Below are 23,750 nucleotides of genomic sequence, written 5' to 3' on the forward strand. Positions count from 1 at the left end.
CGTATAACTGAGTTTCCCCTCCACGGCCTGGGAAAATCAGTAACTGCAGTTAAATCTTTGCTACTGTTTTCCTTGGAGCACGCTTTAGTTGTCCAGGTGAAGAGCAGCTGAATTGCAAATCAATAGCACATGGGGTCTGCCCTTCTGACTTCCAAGGCTCTCACTTGAAATCAGTTTTCTCTGTCAACTGGTACCTTCAATTAGCATTGGTCAGATTATCCAGTAGGAGTCGGAACTCCTGGGGACGTGGGAGGGCGTGGCCCTGACCAATGGCTTTTAGCTGTCTTCTATTTCTACTGCTCAACTCTTTGAGGTATCTGCTTCCAACCTGAGTCTTTAGATTTTTAGGATTTTAGACCATCTCTAACATACCTTCACAATTTTATAAGACGCTGGTGAATCAACTAAATACAATGAAGTGAAAGTGAAAGTCGCTCAGTCGTATCAGACTCTTTGGGCCCCACGGACTATACAGTCCATAGAATTCTCCAGGCCAGAATACTTGAGTGGGTAATCTTTCCCATCTCCAGCAGATCTTCCCGACCCAGGGATCGAACCCAGATCTCCTGCATTGCAGGTGAATTCTTTACCAGCTGAGCCACAAGGGAAGCCCCAAATACAATAATAGAGGCCAACTGAAATGTAACTGGTTTTGCGACAGATTATTGCAAGAGCTGTTCTTGTTTGGCTACCTTTGCAGAAGGGATGGCGTAGATAAGTTTTTCTCTCCTCCCCACTCCAACCCAGTTCCAGAGGGCCTGCATGGAGCAGGTATTCAGTGACCAAGACTACCTCTATCGCAGCTGGCCTAAGGCCATGCTGTACGGTACTCAATGACCTCAGGTCCCGGCCAGACAGAGAGGTCAGGAAATGATCCTTGGATTGTCTCTCACGCACCTTCACGTCAATAGAGGAGCCTCTGTCAGAAATGGCCCAAATCTGGCTGAGGAGGTCTACCAAGGGCAGTTCGGGCACGTGTGTCCGCACGTGGGTGTTGGTCTGGTACATTGCCAAGTCCACAGTGGCAAGCATAGGTGTGGAAAAGAACAGTCACCTGAGACCGGAAGCTCAGGTTTGGAGGGCGGGTCGAAGGCCCCTGGAGGGCGGTGCCCTGCGCGACACGCCCAGAGGGCGGAGCACGCTAGACGCATCCTGGTCCGTGCGCCGCGTGCCGCCATGTCGGTTCTCTGCCGTCTCGGCGTCGTGCAGCCGGCGGTGAGTAAGCGCACGTGGCCGTGGCCGGCGCGGCTGGCAGGCCCAGGGGTGCTGAGGTCCACCCGCGTGAGAGGGTGGAAACCGAGACCGCAGCCAAGTGTGTGGAGCCCGGCTCAGAGCTGCGCACCCGGACTAAGGGGGCGCGGGTTGTGTGGGGGCTCGTTGAGAAGTTCGCTTTTAGAATGGCGCATGCAGCCTTTTTTGGGTATGAAAGTGGCCGCTGCCATTGGGGAATGAAGAGGAGGCGGGGGCCCGTGCGGTCGATGGCGCGCCCTTGGGGTCTTCCGGGCTTATTTACCAGGGTGAATTAGGCCGGCTACTTGTTTGCCGGACTTGCGGGCCTGGAGCCTGTGCAGCAGGAGTGGTACCGCCCTCGATTGCCTTTGGGACATACCCCCGCATTCCTTAGCGTTTCCTTCGAGAAAATAACCACATTGCCCTTCGGAAAAGTTGGTCCAGACCGTGGCCTTCTGAACTCTTTCCCAGAACTTCCTGTTTAGAAATCTTTGCTACTTGAGAAGCTGGAAAAGTGCTATCTCATGGTTGCTTTTCTTTGTTGACTGGTGAAGTTGGGCGTTTTTGGCACTTTCAGTCAAGACTAGTTGAGCTTGTGCTCTGGACCAGGAATTGAGCTGGGCAGTGAGCCCGGAAACCAGCTGAATCTGGTCCCTGCCCTGGGGGAGATGACTGTCACCACACGGAAATACCAAGTGTAACTGACTATAACAACCTGATTTGTGTGTCAGCCCCGAGAGTACAAAAGATGAAATGATTACCTCTATGTCGGAGGAAGGTGGGAGTCAGAATAGATGTCCATAAAGAAGTAGAATTTGAATGAATCTTTAAATTAGTTTAGTTCACAGGTTTCTAAAAATGATGAATGAACTGCATGCTAATTTATATACAAAAATTAATAGGAAAAGAATCCATGGAAGTGTTAATATTTTTATTCAAGTGAAGAATTTAAATGAAATGCTCACAATTATCACTACACAAGTGAGAGTCTGTTTGGTATAAACATTTTTAATCACAAATGATCATGGCTTGTGAAAACTAAAGAGAGCTTTAAAGGGTTTAAGAATAGCAGGTATGAGGAACAGCCATTACTCCTAGTACTTAGCTCACCTAAGCAAACTCTCTTCACTGGCCTGGCCTGATTGAGACCTTGTTGTATAGGACATTGTTATGGCTTGTTGAATGGCAGGAAGTCATTAGAAATCTGTGCCAGACTTCCCTGGTGATTCAGTGATTAAGAATCCACCTTGCAATGCAAGGGACACCTAGTTAAATCCCTGGTCCTGGAATGTCCCACATGCTGCGGAGCAACTAAGCCCATGCACCACAACTGCTGAGCCAGTGCTCTAGAGCCCCATGAGCTGCAACTACAAAGCCCATATGCCATGTGGAGCCCATGCTCCACAAGAGAAGCCACCACAATCAGAAGCCTGAACTCTCCACGACTAGAGAAAGCTCACATGCAGCAATGAAGACCCACCACAGCCAATAAAGAAATAAATCTGTGCCAGTGGAACTTGCTGGAAATCAACCCTTCAGAACTTGCTGGCATTTCTAGGATGCGAGGGAAAGCTACTCCTGGGGAGGTGTTTCTTGGAAGCATCTGTTATAAAACTGCCTAATTGCATGCTAGGGGAAACTGCTGACTGCTGGGTGATTGCACCCACCAAACCAAACAGGAGCTGATGCTGCAGAAGCTGTGGTACTGCAGGAATATGCCAGAGAGCACAGTGGAACTACCAACCAAATCTCATTCCTTCTGCAGTGCTTCTGCAGGGTATTCTGCCTACAAAGGTTGTCTTCATGATAGATAGCAAAGGAAAAATGTTTTAAAGGCCCAGATCCATTTTCTCAGAGCAGGCAGTGAAGGGTGATTTTAGAGCTGAGTGGCAATACATTGATAACTGGCCTGGAGTCTCATGAGAGGTTTTAAGATGAATAAATTCATCAGTAATAGCAGTAAGATAGAGTCTGCCTGGGCCCAGATGGCTTCACTGATGAGTTCTGCCAAATATTTAAAGAATTAATAGCCATTAATACAAACTCTACCCCAAAAATAGAAGAGGAGGAAACATAGCCTAATTCATTTTATGAAGCCAATATTACCCTAATATCAAAGTGAAAGGTATCACAAGAAAAGAAAATCATAGATCAGTATTCCTTATCAATATAAACACAAAAATACTAGCAAACTGAATACAGTAACCTACAAAAAAGGTTACATACCATGACTAAATGGTATTTATCCCAGGAATACCTGCTCTTTTAACATCTGAAATCAATCAATATAATACACCATATCAATAAAATAAAATCCACATTATCATCTCAGTACATGGATGAAAAGCATATGGAAAAGTCCAACATCCTGTTATGATAAAAAACAATAAACTGGAATTAGAAAGGAACCATTTAAACCTAATAAAGAACATTTATGGAAAAACCCACAGCTAACATCATAATTAATGGTGAAAGAATGAAAGCTTTCTTTCAAGAACAAGGGTCAAGAACAAGACCAGGAAGTCTGCTCTCTTCACTTCTATTCAACGTTGTATTCAAGATTCTATCCTGGGCAGTTTGGCAAGAAAAATTAAAGGTATCTAGATTGGAAAGAAAGAAGTAAAACTTGCAGGTGCTATGATCTGGTATATATAAAATTCTAAGGAATCTGTTTTACAATAGGAAAGAGAATTAAACATTTGGGAATAAATTTAATGAAAGAAATAACCTTAAAACCTTGGGAACTACAAAACACTGTTGAAAGAAATTAAAGATCTAAATAAATGGAAAGGTACTCTCATGTTCATGGATCAGATGAATTAGTGATAAACAGATTTAAAGCAGTCCCTGTCAAAATCTCTACTGTCTTCATTGCAAAATTTGATAAATGGATCCTCAAACTTAGATAGAAATGCAAGGGACCTAGAGAAGCACCACACCCTCCCCCCAAAAAACTGAAAAAGAATGAATTTGGAGGATTTATACTTCTGTTTTCAAGATTTACTACAAAGCTTACAGTAATTAAGATAGCCAGAGGCATAAGCATAGATGTAGATCAGCAGAATACAATTGAGAATACAGAAGTAAACCCTCACAATTGTGGTCAATTGGTGTTTGACAAGGGTGCCAAGACGATTCATTGGGGGAAGAAAAATCTTCCAGTACTATTGTCCCAAGTAGTGTTGGAACAACTGGATATCTACAGGCAAAAGAAAGATGCTGCATCTGTCTCTACTGAAACTACCAAATTTATGCACACCCCTGGGATGCAGAAACTGGTATATTAAAGTCGTCACATGAAGGAGTTTCTATACCTGTGAAGGAGTTTTATACCAGAAAGAGCCCCATTGCCTTACTCTTGTCAGATAATTCTCTAGCTTAATTAATATTTTATGTCACATATGCCTGCAGGAACTACTTAGTTTACTTTTGCTCTAGGCTAAAAACAATATATTTGAGGAAAAACATGGTCCCCACCCTTGAAAATGTGTGTCTCACTTCTAATTTTCCTTTAAATAATGTAGGTGATGAGTTTTAAAAGTCTACATGGTTTTCAAAGGAAAAAAACAGTGGTGGTTGCCAGGGGTAGGGGAAAGGGGAGTTAAAGAGTTTCAGTATGGGAAGATGAGAAAAGTTCCTCTAGTCCCTATCCCAAGAGGCAACCACCTCTTCTTCTGTACACTTAGGTCAGACTCCAGGCATTACTTCGTTATCGGAGTCTTAAAACAACTGTGGCAAAAACAAAACTATGGCAGGGTACAGAAGTTTGCTCTTCTTCCATTCTGGCAAAACCTTTTCCAAATCTCACTCTAAAACTAAACATGATATTTTATACCCCCCATACATGCAGGATTTTAAAACTGCTATACAGACTATAAATTTCATGCACTTCAAATATACAATTAAGTTAGTTTTAGTAAATGTATTAGTAGTGCAACCATCACCAAAATCCAGGTTTAGATCACCTCTGATGCTGCTAAGTCACTTCAGTCGTGTCCGATTCTGTGTGACCCCATAGACAGCAGCCCACCAGGCTCCCCCGTCCCTGGGATTCTCCAGGCAAGAACACTGGAGTGGGTTGCCATTTCCTTCTCCAATGCATGAAAGTGAAAAGTGAAAGTGAAGTCGCTTAGTTGTGTCCAACCCTCAGTCACCCCATGGACTACAGCCTACCAGGCTCCTCCATCCATGGGATTTTCCAGGCAAGAGTACTGGAGTGGGGTGCCATTGCCTTCTCCTCAGTCACCCTAAAAAGATCCTTCATGTCCATTTGTGATCAACATCTGTCCTACCCCAGTTCCACACAGCCACTAACCCACTTTCTGTCTCTCTAGCCTTTTCTGGACACTTTACATAGATGGAATCATACAGCATGTAGTTTCTTTGTGTCTGGGTTTTTTTCACTTAGCATGGTGTTATTTAGGTACATCTGTGTTTGTAGAATGTATTAGTAGTTCATTGCTTTTTATTTCTGAATTGTATTCTACTGGGTTTGTCAAAAAGATTGTTCAGGTTTTTCTGTAATATCTTATGGAAAAATCCAAGTAAACTTCTTTGCCAACCCAGTATTTCATGGATACACTACATTTTGTTTATCTGTTTACAAGTTGAAGGCCATTGGGGTTGTTTTCACTTTTTGACTCTAATACTGTTAGCATTTGCATACAAGTCTTTGTGGATGTATAAGTTCATTTCTCTAGGATAGAGTACTTATGATAGGGATTGCTGGGCTTGTGATAAACTTATATTTAACTTTTTAAGAAACTGCCAAACTTTTCTAATGATGCTGTAGCATTTTACATTTCTCCCACCAGTATATAAAGGTCCTAGTTTCTCCACATCCTCACTAATACTTGTTATTGTCTTTTTTATTAAAGTGGGTATGAAGTACTAATTCATTGTGGTTTTATTTTTAATTTTCCAAATAAGTAATAATGTTGAGCACCTTTTCATGTACTAAATGACCATTTGTATGACTAATCTGGTGAAATGTCTATTCACATCTTTTACCCACTATTAAAATGTGTTATTTGCTTTCTTATTGAATTATAAAATATTTAAAAATATATTTTGGGTACAGATCCCTTATCAAGTATATAATTTGCAAATATTTTTTACTGGTCTGTGGATTGTCTTTTCATCTTTGTAATGGTGTCTTTTGAAGCATGTTTTAAATTTTGATGATATCCAGTGTACCGATTTTTTCTTTTTGGATTGTGCTGTACTGGTTCAAAATCGGGAAAGGAGTATGTCAAGGCTGTATATTGTCACCCTGCTTATTTAACTTACATGCAGAGTACATCATGTGAAATGCCAGGGTGGATGAAGCACAAGCTGGAATCAAGATTGCCGGGAGAAATATCAATAACCTCAGATATGCAGAGGACACCACCCTTATGGCAGAAAGCAAAGAAGAACTAAAGAACCTCTTGATGAAAGTGAAAGAGGAGAGTGAAAAAGTTGGCTTAAAACTCAACATTCATAAAACTAAGATCATGGCATCTGGTCCCATCACTTCATGGCAAATAGATGGGGAAACAATGGAAACAGTGAGAGACTTAATTTTGGGGGGCTCCAAAATCACTGCAGATGGTGACTGCAGCCATGAAATGAAAAGATGCTTGCTCCTTGGAAGAAAAGCTATGACCAACCTAGACAGCATATTAAAAAGCAGAGACATTACTTTACCAGCAAAGGTCTGTCTAGTCAAAGCTATGGTTTTTCCAGTAGTCATGTATGGATGTGAGAGTTGGACTGTAAAGAAAGCTGAGTGCTGAAGAGTTGATGGTTTTGAACTGTGTTTTGGAAAAGACTCTTGAGAGTCTTTGGACTGCAGAGAGATCAAATCAGTCCATCCTAAAGGATATCAGTCCTGAATATTCATTGTAAGGACTGATGCTGAAGCTGAAACTCCAATACTTTGGCCACCTGATGTAAAGAACCAACTCACTGGAAAAGACCCTGATGCTGGGAAAGATTGAAGGCAGGAGGAGAAGGGGACGACAGAGGATGAGATGGCTGGATGGCATCACTGATGCAATGGACATGAGTTTGAGTAGGCTCTGGGAGTTGGTGATGGACAGGGAGGCCTGGCATGCTGCTGTCCATGAGGTTGCAAAGAGTCAGACACGACTGAGTGAACTGAACTGAACTACACTGGTAGTGGAATCCTGATGCTGGGAAAGGTTGAAGGCAGAAGAATAAGGCTGTGGCAGAGGATGAAATGGTTAGCATCGTCAACTCAATGGATGTGAATTTGAGCAAAATCTGGGAGATAGCGAAGGACGGGGAGCCTGGCGTGCTGCAGTCCATGGGTCACAAAAAGTCAAGAAACAACTTAGTGACTGACCAGCAACAACAAAATGGAACCCAGTCTCTATATTTTAGAATCATGAAGTATCTGATATTTTTACAGAATTAAAGTTTTAACCTATAGTTCACCAATAACAGCTGTCATTTTACACTCATCTAATGTCAAGTACTGTGCCTGTGTACATACCTCAGATGGTTTCATCAGTTGGCTTTTTACATTAGAAAATGTAAGCCAACATTTTACAGACTTTTTAAAAATACGTGTTTGTCCTACAGGTTTTTAAAAAATAATTAATTATCGTTTTAAATTTGTTTTATTATGGAAGATTCCAAACATAAAAGTTGGCAGACTACTATAGTGAACTTCCATGTAGCCAAAATAGAACCCCAGTGGCCACCAGTCCTGCCACATCTGTACTCATGGGAAAAACAATTGAGTCAACAGTTAATAATCAGGCAATTTTACCTGAAAATTTCTGATGAGCCAATCCAGAACACCCAGTATGAGTTCAAAGATTGGAAAGAATAATATCACCTTTACGTTGTTTTTATTTCAGTGTAGTATCAAGCTGGCAAACAAGCAGGGCAAAGAGTCAAGGACATAGAATCACAGAATCAAGGACATAGCTGCCCCCTCCCCACTTCCACAGAGAAGTGTGCACAGTTCAGAGGTGTTCCAGGTGAAAAGTCCAGCATCTGGGGCTTAGTGCCCTGAGAAACTGGAAGATGGAGGTGGCCGTGTTATCTGATTTTACCCGCAATCACAGGAGGTGCTTCCTTGCTGTGCTAGGTATGCTAGGTACATAGTCCTGTGTCCTATTTCTTGCTGCATCATCAAGCAGACAGCAGGTCTTATTTTGAACTTCAACTTCCAGCTTCTCTTGAAAAAGTTGTGACAGTGCTGATCCTGAACTCATTCATGGTAGCTGAGGTCTGGTGTGCCCCAGTGGAGGAATATACAGTGGTGACATTTAAAGTTCAGAGAACAATACCTGTAAAGCTCCTGCCAATAAGCCTGGTGAAGTACTAATGGAAGTTGTTCTTTTAAAATAGTATTCTGGTTATCCAAGGTTCAGAATGAAAATTTTGAAAGTGTTTAAGGGAATAGGTCCCTTACAGTCCATGGGGTCACAAAGAGTCGAACACTACTGAGTGACTGCACATTCACATTCATTCATTCAAGGGAATAGGAGGACAAGACCTGACATTTATAGATTAGTTTGGATTTAGGGACTAAAAAAAAAAAGTAGTAGTTGTCCTTGGCAATGAGCTTGTATATACAACACAGCACAAAGATTATAAGCATGGACATGGGAGGTAGGCTGCCTGGGGTTGAATCCTGCTCTGTGACTTGTAGGCTCTTGTGACTTATCCTTCCTGTGCCTATTTTGAGATGGCACAGAGAATGAGAAATGTTTTCTCATTTCTAAAATGAGAACAAGAACAGTGCCGACATATCTTGAAATAATATATAGATAAAGCAGCCAGAATATTAGGCATGTATTAAGCATTTTATGAGTGTTTACTTTTTGTTTATTTTTGAAATAAGCTTATGTGATAGGAGCTCTTTACTTCTGATTCCCTTGTTTTCTTTGGGTTAGAGAAGGTTCATCGATTGAGAAGACATGTTTGCTTTCTCTTTCTTGTCATTCTGATTTTTCTTGGCAATGCGTAAGTCCTGTCTCAAGTATTGTAAAAGTAGGCATCATGTTACGTGTGAACTGAAACTGAGAGGTCATTGGGTACCTCAGAGGACCTCTGCAGCCAGACCCTGGGAACTGTGTCATGAACAAGTCTCAGTTGCTCTCAGTCCTACCTCTTTTTGTCTGTCTGCATCTCCTCCTACCACCAGTGTTCTTCCTGACCCTCTATCCTGAGTCTTTTCTCCCTCTCATAGCTGCCGTTTACTCCTGATTTTTCTCTTGCTCCTTTGGTGCATAACTGACCAGCATGACCTCAGTGGCCTGGCTTTACCTCATGACTTTTCAGCTCCGGCTCTCATTGCCAGCTAGCTCACTCCTGATTTCCCAGTTCAGATCCCAAAGAGTATGAATCTATGTGGGCAGAGCTTTTTGTCCTAGTAGCCTCATGGAGCAGTGGCCAGTCTGTGGCCTGGATACTCAGATACTTGCTCCACCCTAGCTAATGGGTAGGGAAAACTAAGGTAGAAAAGCTACAGAGTTTCACAGCCTAGGCCTTCCCCTTTAGTAGGATGTATATGCTGGCACATAGGTGAGGTGTCAGATGTGAAAGGCAGGCAGGTAGGCTGCTACATACAGTAGATAGAACCCATCAGGGGTCCCCAGAGGATGTGAAGTTGCTAAGTTGCTTCCGTTGTGTCTGACTCTGTGCAACACCATGGACTGTAGCGTGCCAGGCTCCTCTGTCTATGGGATTCTCCAGGCAAGAATACTGGAGTGGGTTGCCATTTTCTTTTCCAGGGAATCTTCCTGACCTAGGGATCAGACCTTAAGTCTCCTGTATTGGCAGGTGGGTTCTGTGAAGGGAGCTGTCCAGATCTTTTCTGTGGGTCTCATACTGAATATATAGGCAAATGTCAATTGATAGATCCATAATGTACCCAATATACTTTAATCACACCTTTATTTTAAACCTGTAACACTTTATTTAATACACAATATTTACTAAGTGCAAGGCTCTGTTTTAAGAGCTTTGTGTGTATTAACTCATTAAATCCTCATAACAGCTCTATGAGTTGGTATTATTATAATTCATACTTTATAGATGAAGAAATGGAGGGACAGAGAAGTAGTGTGCCTCTGGTTACATAGCACATAAGTAGCAGAGTCAAGATTTGGACCCAGGCAGTTAGGCTTCAGACAGCCCTATATTATACTATCTTTCACAGTTGGATTACTGACTAGACTGAGTTTTCTAGGAAAGCATAATCTTGTTTTCTTGCACCCATTTTAGAACCTTGTATGGTAAAATGCATGAAGAGGCTACCCATTAACAGAAGAGCTAAATAGGCATTTCTCCAAAGAAGATATACAGATGGTCAATAGGCATATGAGAAGATGCTCAAAATCTCTAATTATTAGAGAAATGCAAATCAAAACTCTAGTGAGGTACCATCTCACACCAGTCAGATTGGCCATCATTAAAAAGTCTACAAATAGCAAATGCTAGAGAGGATGAGGAGAAAAGGGAACCCTCCTACACTGTTGGTGGGAATGTAAGTTGGGGCAGTCACTGTGGAAAATAGTATGGAGATCCTTAGAAAACTAAATATAGAATTACCATATGTTTGAGCAATCCCACTCCTGGGATTATCTGGGATATCCAGATAAAAGTGTAATTCAAAAAAATACATGCATCCTTATGTTTATAGTAGCACTCTTCACAGTAGCCAAGATGTGGGAATGTCCATTGAGAGGTGAATGGATAAAGAAGATGTGGTACATATATACAATGGAATACTACTCAGTTGTTATAAAGAATAATGCCATTGGCAGCAACTAGAGATTATCATTCTAAGTGAAGAAAGTCAGAAAGAGAAGACAAATACCGTATGATATCACTTATATGGGAATCTAAAATATGACACAAATGAACCCATCTAGAAACAGAATCATGGACATGAGAACAGACTGGTGGGTGCCATGGGGAAGGGGGTTGAGGGAGGGATGCAGTGGGAAGCTGCAGTTAGTAGATGCAAACTTTTATATATAGAAAGGATAAACAACAAGGTCCTACTGTATAGTACAGGGAACTATATTCAGTATGTTATCATATACCATAATGGAAAAGAATATTAAAAAGTGTGTACATATATATATGTATGTATACATGTATGTGTGTATTACTGAATCACTTTGCTGTTCAGCTGTAATTATCCCAACATTGTAAATCAACTATAATTTTTTTAATGTAAAAAAAATAAAGAGGTTGCCCTTTTAGGTTTATGTTGCTTTTTCTCAGTTTTCATTTAGAATAAATGTAAAGTTTTTAGTTTTGTATATTTTTTAGTTAGATTCTAAGAGACAGGATTGTAAAGTGAGAATAATGAAGACTTTGGAGTCAGATAGACCTGAATTTTATCTCTGTGTGACGTAATCCATCTGATCCTTAGATTTCATATCTGTAAAGTACAGGATTGCTGGGAGTTTGGGGGAGTGTATGCAGAAAACCTGACACATACTAGGTGCTCATTATATGACAGTTGTTGTCATTGCTATTGGCAGCAGATGATATATATAAATCCTGGCCATCATTTGGTAGCCTTAAAAGGCTTCAGAAAGTCTTCATGGTGTTGAAGAACCCCAGGAGGTTTTATTGTTATTAGGTGGTATCTGAGCTGGGCTTTAAGGCAAGCATTGTAGATATGTTATTTGGACTATCATGCCCTCAATATCCTCTTCTCATGTCAGACATTATCAATGGATTACAGCATTATTTCTTGTTGAGCTCAGAATCCATTTCATGATTGCTCAAGAATTGGTTGTAGTTAATGGGAATTGACCCCGGAGGTACCATTTTTTCTTTAAGTCCAGATATACAAACAAGCTATCCAAGCCATTCCTTTAGTAGCCCATTCCAATCTTGTCTTTGTTTCCTTTCAGTCTCTTCTTCGCCTTGTGACCAATAAATTTTGGAAGAAGTTGCCTCTGGTGACCCTGAACTTGCGCCTTTATGAGTCTCAGCAGCAGGAAGAGAAGTCCAAACCCATCGGCCGTTACCCCATTCCCTACAAAAAGGACCTGCCTTTTGACATTTTAGAGCTCATGGAGGAGATAGAAAAGAAGGTGAGACACTTGCCTCATGCAGAGAGCCACAGCCAGTGCAGACCTTTGTTTGCTGGAGTGTAATCCCTGGAACTGGTTGCCGCGGTCTGCCCAAGTTCCCACTGTGCATGAGCCCTTCCTTTGGGGTTCCCAGTCAGAAGAACATGCACTTTTTCCTCTTGTCTTAGGCACACCATTTTAAGTTCTGGAACTCTGTCACTCAGTTCTCTGCCCACTGTGACCTGTAGCTCCCTTTAGCACCATAATATGGTGTGGAGATAGAACCATGAGATACGTGCCAGATACTTCAGTAAATGTGAGAGGTACCTTGATCCTTCCTGCAATTATATATTGAAAAATTAGAAAAATAAGCAAAAATTTCAAAAATAAAAATTCCACCAAAGTCAGTCACTTGTAGCACTTCTTCCCTATTTTTTAAAAATAAATATACATGTAACTCTTTTAATGAGATCATGTTAACATGAACACTTTACTGGGTTAAAACATCATGTTTAATGGCTGCATGATATAGCACTGTATAATAGAGATGTTTTAATTTATTTCAGCAATCTCCCAATCTTGGATATTTGTGACTTGTAACATGTTTATACAGATATCTTTTTGAACATCCCAGAATTATTTTTTGAGGATACTTTTTATTATTTAAAATTTGTTATTTATTTGTTTTTGGCTGTGCTGGGTTTTGTGTTGCTGCATGTGGACTTTCTCTAGTTGGGGTGAGCAGGAGCTAAGTATGCAGCCTTCTCATTGCAGTGGCTTCTCTTGTTGTGGAACAGGGGCTCTAGGTGTGCAGGCTTCAGTAGTTGTACACAGGCTTAGTTGCCCTGAGGCCTGTGGGATCTTTTATGACCAGGGATCGAACCTGTGTCCCCTGCATTGGCAGACAGATTCTTAACCACTGGACCACCAGGGAAGTCCAAGGGTACTCTTTAAAGTTGATGCTTTATATTGTCAAATTATAAAACCCTTGTCTGAATGCAGACATTTACTCTAAACTTTGTTTTTGAAACTTGGTGCTGAAACTTTGTGGATTTTTTTTCCAGACAGAATCTTGTATGTAAATCCATTTATAAGTATATAGAAACCCAGCTGCTCTGGTGGGAAAGGTTTGGAGCCCCCAGCCTCTCTCTCAGTACCTGTCTGTACCTCCTCACATCATCACCTCTTCCCTAGCTCCTGCCTCAGCAGACATAAATGGTTCTTTTACCATGTCTTCTAGATCAGTAATGAACTTTAGCTTCTATTATCAGTTAGAGTGCTTTCAGCTATAGATAACAGAAAATCCAATTCAGTTGATATAACAGCAAGGACAATTCAGTGTCTTGTATTAACAGTAGGTCCAGACACAGGGTGATTTCTGGATTGTTAATCCAGTTGCTCAGTGATATCAAGGATCAAGTTCTTTGCCTTTTTTAGCTCTGACTTCCTTGATATGAGAACTGTGTGCTCAGACTTGTGACCTCCTGGTTCCTGGGTATAACAGCAGCAAACATTACGTCCTTGCATAGCTCCTAGAATGGATGTGGAGGTCACACCCTTTTCTCATATTCCTTTTGGGGAGAGAAGTCTCCCAGCTGATTTCCCTTCATTTCTCATTTGGCATAATGGTGTCACATGCCCATTCCTAGGCCAATCACTGACAAGTAGAATAGAATCACTATAATTGGTTTAGATCAATCAGGATTCACCCAGTGAGGTTGGGGAAGGGTTTAACCTTCCCTGGAGCCCATGGCAATCTGATATCTGAACAATGTCCAGTATCCACTGTCAAGGGAAGAGGAAAGAAATGGCTACTGGGAAGCAGTCAATAGTTTTCTGCCATAGCATCCCATTGGAAAACATACTGAGGGACTTCCCTGGTGGTCCAGTGGCTAAGACTGTACTCCCAACGCACAGGGCCTGGGTTCCATCCCTGGTCAGGGAACTAGATCCCACATGCTACAACTAAGAGTTCACGTGCCACAACTAAAGATCCTGTGTGCTGCAACTAAGCCATTGAGCCACAGCCAAGATCAGAGATTCCATGTGCCACAAAGACCCAGAGCAACCAAATAAATAAGTAAATAAATATCTTTTTTTAAAAAAGAAAAGAAAACCCAATGTCAAAATCGCAAACATGCCTCTTAGATTTGGTTTGGCTTGTGCAAGTCAGTCAACCTCTCTGGGCCTTAGTTTCCTTATCTGTAAACTGGGATAATGATCCTTGCCTTACCTACCTTAGAGAGTTGTAGAGAAGAAAAAATGAGATTGGATGTATGAAAGAACTTTACAGAACTTTACTAATATCAAGGCTTGTTACTGATTTAATTCTTAGAAATAAATGAGCACCATCAGCCCCTCTGTGAAAAGGGAGGTAATAAGTATAGCCTAAATTCTAAGAAATATCATTTAGTTTACATACAACTCTCTAAATTTTATAAAATGCCTTACTAAAAAGAAATTACATATGCCTTTAGAAGTAACCCTTATAATCCCCTAAAACGTGAAAGGATGTGTGGGTTGTGCTTTGACACAAGGCTGTGGCCTTCTTAAGACTGCATCTGGCATTCAGCAGACAGTATGGGAACTACCAGTTACTATTTGCCAATCCTGTTCTTAGTTGTCATTTTACATTTCCCTGTTTCTCTCCTTCCCTGCAGACAGGATTTTTACCAAATGTATTTAAAGTGTTGTCTCACCGGCCATTGGAATTCAGAGCCTTCTTTGCTTATTACAATGTGATCTGTAACAAGAAAACAGGTAAGTGGGGGGCACGGGGGAAGTGCTAAGTCATTTTTAGATAAGATCCAGGTGCCTGCTTGCTAGAGTTCATTCCCACATAGTCCCAGATTACTCTGGAGCTAGGGAGAAGCTCAGAAGGACTGGAGCTGGCAGAGACATTGTCTGGATTCTGACACTGAGGTCTGAATGTTACTTGATGGTTATAGGTATAGAACGGAAATAAGTTAGATAATAACTCTGGCTCGACTTTCTTTGTGCTCAAAGGCCCTCTCTGGCTCCCTACAACACCCTGGATAAAGTTCAAGGACTTTAGACCAGTAATCATGGATTTCTTGCTTAGGATTCAGGTTAGGCTGCTGTTGCTCAGACCAAAGACACATTGATTTAAACAAGGTATTTTTCTCTCTGTCTCTCCTGTAGTCTCACATGAGCTTCTGAGGGGCAGTGTAGTGTTGTTTGCTATCTGGAATTCCCTTGCTTACATGCTTATGTGGATTTACCACTACTACCTGCAGAAAAAGAAAGAAGGGTATGTGTAGACACATATCCCTTCCTTTATGGTCATGACATGGAAGCCACACCCATCAGTTCCATTTACCTCCCATTGGCTAGACTTGCCTCACATCTAGCTGCAAGGGAGGCTCTCTGGCCATGTGCCCAGATAAAACTAAGGGATTTTATTATTAAAGGAAGAGTGAGCAGCAGAGATGGGAGGCAGCCTGTCACCATGACTCTCTATGGCTTGACACCAGCCTGCCTCCCAGCCTCATTTCCTTCAGCCTCTCTTCATGTTCTGTCCATTCAAGTCAAAGTGAACTGTGAATTATGCTTTACTCTCCAAAGCACTCCAGTCTCATGATATCTCTCCTTTTTAACTTGGATCACACTTTACTCTGCCTCTGGGCTGCCTTGTCTCCTATCCATGCTTTGTGAATCTGAACTTTGCATCAAAGTCCATCTCACCTGCCTTCACTTATGAGGGACTCTTTCTCCTCTGACCTCCCACAGCCTCCCTCATTTGTCCTTTTCCAGTGGCATGCAGAGTGCTGTCTGCTGTATCTTCCACAACTGCCTCAGCCTCTCCATCCTAGAGGGAAGAGATAGGTCCTGTGTTCAGATCTGATTCTGCCATAAATCATGATGTGAGCTTCAACAGAGTACTTAAATGTCTCAGTGCTTTGGTTTTCTAACTAGTAAAATGGTATTAATACCTCCTCTACAGAGCTGTTGTGAAGATTATCTAAAGTTCCCAGATGGTACCAGGTACCAAAGTGGACTCTCCCCTTCTCTGCCTTTCTCTACCTAGAGGTAGCATGGCCCCTGAGGTTGGAAAATGTCTTTTTTTTTTTTTTTAACCTCCTTTTCAAAAAGTGTCTAGTACCTGATGGGCCTCAGAAAATACTTTTTTTTTTTTAAGAAAATACTTCTTGAATTAGTAATTCATTCACGTATTTTCTGAGCAACTGTTATCTGTTAGGCATTCCTCTGGGTATACAGTGGTGAACGAATCAGAAAAATGCATAGATTTTCAAGTATATTCCAGAGAGGAGAAAACAGTGAACAACTTAAAAGAACAAGTTGACTTCAGAAAGTGTTAAGTATTGTGAAGAAAATAAAAAAGGTTAGCTCATAGCACAGGACTGGGAATGAATAAGTGAGCAGATAGGTGGGCAACTTGCTAAAATATGGCTGAGCCTGTTTAGGTTCCTCTGAGCTGCTCTCCAGGCTTACGGCAGCTCTTCTCTCTTCTCCCTCCCCAGGCCAGCTCAGCAGAGCTGACAAGGAACTCATCATTTTGGTGACCAGCCTGGCCAACAGGTGCTCATATAGCGTGGTTGTCCACAGTGCCCTGTACAGGGTCTTTTCGAAGAACCCAGTGCTCTCTGACCAGGTGAGTGCCCACCTCCCCATGACAGTTTCCCATTCCTGTGCCCACCTGCTTCTGTGTGCACGTGATGTTTGGGACGAAGGGATAGCTAAGCTCTAGCCTTGTGCCAGACCTGACATTCTCTTAAATGCACACAACTCCCTAAGTTGAACCTTATTATAACCCTTTTACCTTTGAGGTTCAGACCTGGAATTAATGTGGGGTGCACAACTAGAATGGCAGAGTCCACTTTCAAAGTTTACACTCTCTCTGCTACATTGTATAGTATGCATTTTCCAGTATGAATTTAGTCTATGCATGCATGTCCAGTTGCTTCAGTCGTGTCTGACTTTTTGTGACTCTGTGGACTGTAGCCCAGCACGCTCCTCAGTCCACGGAATTCTCCAGGCAAGACTACTGGAATGGGATGCCATGCCCTCCTCCAGGGGATCTTCGCGACCAGGGATTGAACCTGCATCTCCTGCATTACAGGCAGATTATTTACTGTCTGAGCCACCAGGGAAGCCCTTGTGAGTTTAGTCTATCCACTAGTTATTCCTAATGGGCTCTAAACAGTTTTTTTTTTAATTAATTTATTTTAATTGGAGGCTAATTACTTTACAGTATTGTAGTGGTTTTTGCCATACATTGACATGAATCAGCCATGGGTGTACATGTGTTCCCCATCCTGAACCCCCGCTCCCATCTCCCTCCCCATCCCATCCTTCAGGATCATCCTGGTACACTGGCCCTGAGCACCCTGTCTCATGCATTGAACCTGGACTGGTGATTTAAGATTTCTTTTACTTCGTACAGCTGGCCCCAAGCTTGGGCTTGTCAGTCTCCCATTCTGGAACTGCCCCTACTTGCTCTTTCCCACCAAGACTGGTTGTAAAATGGGTCTCAACCCCCCAGCCAGCAGCTTACTCTTGTTTCATCCAGAGTCAGGCTGTTTGAATGTCAGAGGTCGTGCTAATTCTTCCCAGAGAAATGAACCGAGGATAAAGACACAGTAAACATGGGTTTGTCACCAAGCTTACAAAACCCTGCTCATCCCTACAGTGAAATTCCTGATCTTCTGAGCCAGATGTTTCTTCAGAAACAGATGTTTCTGTTCTATGCATTTATTCCTGAGGGAGAGTCATCAGTCTTTTCTAATCCTCCAACCTTCCTTCCTGACCCCACCTGAGTGGAGACCTTGAAAATTGTTCCAAGGGCCTCTGTTGCCAGCCAAAAGCTAAACAAGACAGGTATATCATCACCTTTGCCCTTCTCAGAGCCGCCTGCTTATTCACCAGAACTGTGCTCATCCAGGACCAGTCTCAAACATAGTCTCCCTAATGATCATAGGATGTACTATCACACCATTTGCTCAACTGTTCTTCCGATTTTTAGGTAGTTTGTGTGTGTGTGTGTTAGTCACTCAGTTGTGTCCGACTCTTTGTGATCCCATGGGCTGTAGCTCACCAGACTCCTCTGTTCATGGAATTTTCCAGGCAAGAAAACTGGAGTGGGCTGCCATTCTCTTCTCCTGACCCAGGGATTGAAACTCAGGTCTCCTGCATTGCAGGCAGATTCTTTACTGTCTGAGCCACCAGGGAAACCCCAGGTCATTAATGGTTTCCAGTATTTTGCTTTAGTAAGGGTAATGATTATCAGTATAGTCACTGGAATCAAATATACTTGGATTCATATCCCAGCTCTGCCACTCTAGCTGTGTGACCTTGGGAAAGTGTGTGAACTCTTTGAGCTTCAGTTTCTTTGCCAGTAAAATTGGGAGTGACTAATAAAAAACATTACTTCCTAGGATTTTTATAAGAATTAAATGAGATAATGAATATGAAGCATTGAGCACATTCTTAGCACATAGTCATTGCTTAAGTATCAGCTATTAATTTTGCAAATTAATAGCTGATACTTAAGTGGGGATAAAGGGATAATTATCTGAGCTTCACTTTTCTCATACAAAAAGGTTGATATTTGCAGGCCCTTATGTATTAGGAGTCTCTGAATCTTGGTTCCGAGGTTTTTGATGCTATGGGTGTTTAGAGGAGAAAAAAGTACTTGCAGTTGGAGTGAGCAAAGATTTCCTGGCAGAGCTAGAGTTCCAGGTTTGCATTATATTGAACTTGACCAAGATACTTCCTGTCTGTAAAGTTTATTTTGGCCTCACTTCACCTCTTTACTTTGACTTGGGTTTTTTCATTAATGCTTCTTTTGTTAGGCCATGTGTTTTATTGGCTATGTTGTGATGGACAGAGATTCTGCCTCTGTGTGTTTTCTTACAGGTCTGTATCAACTGGAGAAAGTCTGACCTCCCTGCCCGGGAAAAGGCAATGCTGGAATTTGCACTTGCTATTTCCCAAGCTGATGACATAACAGATGACCATTTCAAAAAGCTCGAGGTGCATGGCTTCAACCAGGAAGATGCCTGGGATATAGCTGCAATTTCAGCTTTTTATGCCATGTCCAACCGCCTTGCTCATTTTGTCAATCTTGTTCCCAACAAAGAATTCTATTTGATGGGCAGAACCAATGATGTCAAAGACATCAGGAGTGAACCTGCTGCTCCTGAAATATAAAAGCCTGAACAGAAAGGCCAGTGTTTACATTTCTAGCACATTTCATTATAAGACACCAGTTGGGAAATAATTTTTAAAAAAATGTTTAGTCAACGGATAGGGAAGAAAGTAAACAAATTTGTTCTCTGCCTCCTTAATGAGATTGATGCTAAAAGGACATGTGATGGATATCACATGTGCTTTTGCTTGCTTGCTTTTTTTTTTTTTTTTACTTTTGTTGTGATTGGAAAGTCACATCGGGATTAGAAAAGAGTGTTGGGGCAAAGGATTTCAGAAGATGCTTCAGGCATTTCTATTGAATTGATATCTGTGAATTTCAGCAGTTGAAGTTGAACATTTTTTAGTTTTTTAAAAAATAGCATTGCATAGAAATTAGTCTATAGACTGCAGTTTGAAATAGATTTCTTGTTAACACAGTGGTATTTAAGGGCTCTGAAAGGCAGGTAAATAGAAGCATGCATAGAGTTGTTCTGTCTTTAATGCCTTCTCTGGTAACCTCTAGTGATTTTTATTTTTTTGACTGAGAGGTTTTAAAATAATGGTGAAACATTTTAAGTAGAAGTGTAAGAAAAAAACCCCAAACCTAATATTGCTAAATGGTTACCACAACCACTACTTTAGATTTGTGGGTATCTTAACTTTTCAGAAATCATTTTCGCTATCTAACTTTTACACATACATGCAAACCTACAAAATGTTTTTGTTTCCATTGGATTTCTTTAGATTCTCTAAGTTGCCAGTGAACAGTTCTTAATCAGTTTGGGAGCAATAGTGAGTTAATTTTGAATTGCCTGAACTGTGAAACCTGATTATCTTGAGACAGCACAACTCTTGTTGCAGAGCTCTGTTGGAATTATATCTTAAATACTTTGTAATATGTAACCTTTTAACATTGAGTTTTGAGGGAAGGAGGCAGACAAAAGAAAGAAAGTTGAGTTTTATTTTACTTACTGAGAAAGTTAATAATGTTGGTGAATATCATGGTCAAAGTTTTGTAGACCAAAGAAATTTTAGCCATTGGCCATAACTTGGAATCAAGCAGAGGACCTTTAATAAATAATTGTTGCAGTCAGAAGTTGTGGGTCACTAAGGGACATTATTTGTTAATCATAAAACAGACCTCTAACCCTTACACAAGGAATATCTCCAGAAGAATGCCTCCCTTGATCTTCTCTGAACACCAGACACTTGCTTCTTGCCCATGTTTCAGTCAGCTTATTGAGTAACTACTAACTTTGCTGGTGGGAGGACCTGCTGAATGTTCAGCCCTGTCTAAATATCATTCCTTTCCTCCTGGCATCTTTCAGACTATCCTAAACCATCACCAAATCACAGCTTTCTGTAACTCAGTTCTTGCTCAAGGCCTGGAAAGTGAAAGTCTCTCAGTCGTGTCTGACTCTTGGTGACCCCATGGACTATACAATCCATGGAATTCTCCAGGTCACAATACTGGAGTGGGTAGCCTTTTCCTTCTCCAGGGGAATCTTCCCAACCCAGGGATCGAACCCAGGTCTCCTGCATTGCAGGCAGATTCTTTACCAGCTGAGCCACCAGGGAAGCTCCAAGGCCCGGAAGGGTTGTCATTTCTTACACCTACCTCTTCTTATACCTCAAGGTTCCCTTCCTTGAAGACTTTCCTTCTCTCCTCAAGAAACACCCCAGTTCCAGTTAAGCTTTTTCTGCAAATGAATTCTATGTATTTAGCTTCAGCAGCACTAACAGCATCTGTTATGCCCTCTATGCCCTGCTTGGCAGATGTAAGCAGGATTGACCCTGGGCTCTGTCGCTTGTAAGGTTGAATTAAGATTTCGGCTCCTCTCAGTGACTCCTGGCTGGGTATATGCTCCTTGCAGAGAGGAAGGCTTTGGTAAAGGCTTGACCTAGTAGGTAAAGTTGCTGGTAACTGGGCAGAGCTCCAGGGCAGCAGTAAGCCCCAGGCGCTGTGCCATCCAGGGCTTTTCAGTGCAGAAGTTAAACCTGAGTCCCTAGATTCCCAGGCCGAGTAGGCAGTACACCATGCTGCTTACTGTGTGAGCAGCACATAATATGGTCATTTCTTACCTTCGTTGGTCTCAGTGTAAAGTAGAGATGATTATGTAAACAGTACCCAATCATACTCAGCCTCTTGGACTGACCAATCAGACCCTGTCATCCCCAAAGACACAGTCTGGTCATTGATAACCACATACTGACAATAAGGCACGCAGTTCCCGGGTGCTAGCGCTACCCCATGCAGCCTAGGCCCTGGGCATCCTCACTGTCGCACACACACAGTAGCTCTAGACCTCCAACCCTCTCGACTGTGGCACCCCGAGTCGAATGGTGTCTCCGCTTTCTTGGTCCCCGGCGGATGATACCGAGAGGCGGCGCGGGTTTCCCAGCCGGCGAGGTTAGGCGGCGGCACGCCGGAAGTGGCGGCTGGAGCGGGAGTACTGAGGTGTTGGCCGGCTGTGCTGCGGCCGGGAGCCGGGGGCGGGGGCGTTGGCCATGTTTCCCCTCGGGCTCCGTTGCCCCGGAGGGAACAGGGCGGCTGGAGCTGGGGCTGAGGAGCCGGCATCCTATAGGAGAGAGGCGGCTGCTGCCGGGCCGCTCCCTTCCCCGCCCTCGCCACTACAGCCCAGGGCTGACGCAGCCCCTCCCCCGTCGCCCGGAGGGAGCCCTCGCAGTCCTTGCGCCCCCTCGGAGCCCCCCGGCGGGCGCGCGCGGGAGTTCGGGCTCCCCGGAGCTCCAGAGTCCTCAGCCGCTTCCGCTCAAGGAGATCCTTCACCGCCTTCGCCGCCACGCCGGCCACCGGGGCCTGACTGCAGGGCCGGGAGCCGTGGCCAACCCTGCCTCAAAGCCCGCCTGGGCGGCCCTGGCGCACGGCTCTTCGGGTGGCTGAGAGAGCGCAGCCTGGGCCGCGGGCTGTTCGTGGACCCGGCGCGGGACAATTTCCGCACCATGACTAACCTCTATGGTTCCATCCATCCCGCGGATTCGGTGTACCTCAGCACCCGCACCCACGGGGCAGTCTTCAACCTCGAGTACTCGCCCGACGGGTAAGCGCGGCCCCTCGGAGGGCGGGGACCCGCCTCCTCCTGGCGAGGCTGCCGGTGGGCGGCTGCCCGGGGCCTGCTCGCCCAGCCAGGCCTGGGGTTTGGGAGTCCCTGTGGGGCGGCCGGCTTTCGTGCCCCTGACTCTGTGAAGCGCTCTGTCGCTGTTGGAGGCCCCGTCCGGCACTTGGAGGTAGGCGAACCCGGGGCTGGTTTGCTCCTCTTCTGGACCAGAGCTCTCCGAAGTGACTAAAGCAATCCCGGCGGGTTTGTCAGAGCCAGTCCAGAGTTAACGTTTTCTGGTACACCGTAGATGCTCAATAAGTTCACTTTGAATAAATTCCCATTTCCCCCTGGCACCCTAGGCATGTTTTTCCCACCTAAGCTTTGTCAAGGGTATGGAGCCTGCAGAATCCCTGTTCCCTGTGCCCGACCTGCGCTGAGGGTACAAGTATGGATTCCTTCGTTCCTTTTCTCCAGTAAGATACTAAGATCCTGCAGAGAGATATCTTGTGATGTGGGCATCTGTGAAGTTTCCAGGCTAGATTAGATGTTCTGTTAACGGTATCTAGCCTTTTTCTTGGCTAATTAAAATACCATGTTTGGCCTCGGTTTACTTTGAGCTATGGAGAATTTTCAAAGTGATATCTGTTTTTTAAACTTTGTTATTTGAGTACAGGAACAAGTTCAACAGCAGTCAAAGGAAAAACTTTACACAGGGTTCCACCATGAGGGGACATAAATAATACAACTGTTACCAAATCAGGGCCTCTGGATTCCTAGTCATTTGCTTAGTTGTTCATTCACTCAGTCCCTCATTCAGCATGTATTTGTTGAGCACTTGTTATGCTCCAGAGGCAGAGGTGGCAGTCGTGAGCAAAACAACAAATGGCATCCCGTTCCTTAGTCTTGGGGCCTATTGGTTCAACTAGACATTAATAAGCATACTAGATAATTTCATAAAGTATATTTACAAGTTGAGATGAAGGCTGGAAAGAACCTGTTGTGGACTAGGGTGTTCAAGGTTTCCCTGAGAAAGTGACACTTAACCAAGATGGAAAGATGAGTAGGAGATAAATTAGTCAAGACAGTATTGAGGAGGGGATAGAAATATTTCAGATGAAGGAACTGGTATGTCAAACGACCTATGGTTCTCTAACATATCATGTTAGAGAAACTGAAAGACGATAGCTTAACAAAGGAAAAATTGTGCTGAAGAAAGACATAAAATATGCTAACG

General features: G+C 43.0%; 2 protein-coding genes across 3 annotated transcripts in view; both read left to right on the plus strand.

Moving 5' to 3' along the window:
• The first annotated feature begins 68 nt into the window (after window positions 1-68).
• Window positions 69-20,553, plus strand: LOC109563049 (uncharacterized). Its single transcript, XM_019966227.2, has 5 exons — window positions 69-1,215; window positions 12,126-12,308; window positions 14,948-15,047; window positions 16,790-16,920; window positions 19,185-20,553. The coding sequence occupies exons 1-5, from the start codon at window positions 871-873 to the stop codon at window positions 19,476-19,478; spliced, it is 1,053 nt and encodes a 350-aa protein (XP_019821786.2). The 5' UTR covers window positions 69-870; the 3' UTR covers window positions 19,479-20,553.
• Window positions 20,554-21,859: 1,306 nt separating this feature from the next.
• Window positions 21,860-23,750, plus strand: part of DCAF10 (DDB1 and CUL4 associated factor 10) — a 51,622-nt gene continuing 49,731 nt past the window's right edge. The window contains exon 1 of one of the 2 annotated variants that reach the window (XM_070794777.1): window positions 21,860-22,516. In XM_070794777.1, coding sequence (XP_070650878.1) covers window positions 21,966-22,516 — 551 coding nt within the window. In that variant the 5' untranslated portion in view covers window positions 21,860-21,965. The remainder of the gene's footprint in view (window positions 22,517-23,750) is intronic. The other variant, XM_019966228.2, reaches the window with a different exon arrangement.

The sequence above is a fragment of the Bos indicus genome, chromosome 8 (assembly GCF_029378745.1).
Source record: "Bos indicus isolate NIAB-ARS_2022 breed Sahiwal x Tharparkar chromosome 8, NIAB-ARS_B.indTharparkar_mat_pri_1.0, whole genome shotgun sequence".
NCBI classification, from domain to species: domain Eukaryota; kingdom Metazoa; phylum Chordata; class Mammalia; order Artiodactyla; family Bovidae; genus Bos; species Bos indicus.

Coding starts and splice junctions, on each gene's coding strand:
- LOC109563049 (XM_019966227.2), top strand. CDS start 871: ATGATCCTTGGATTGTCTCTCACGCACCTTCACGTCAATAGAGGAGCC. Junction 12,309..14,947: donor TGGAGGAGATAGAAAAGAAG/GTGAGACACTTG, acceptor CCTTCCCTGCAG/ACAGGATTTTTACCAAATGT. Junction 16,921..19,184: donor ACCCAGTGCTCTCTGACCAG/GTGAGTGCCCAC, acceptor GTTTTCTTACAG/GTCTGTATCAACTGGAGAAA.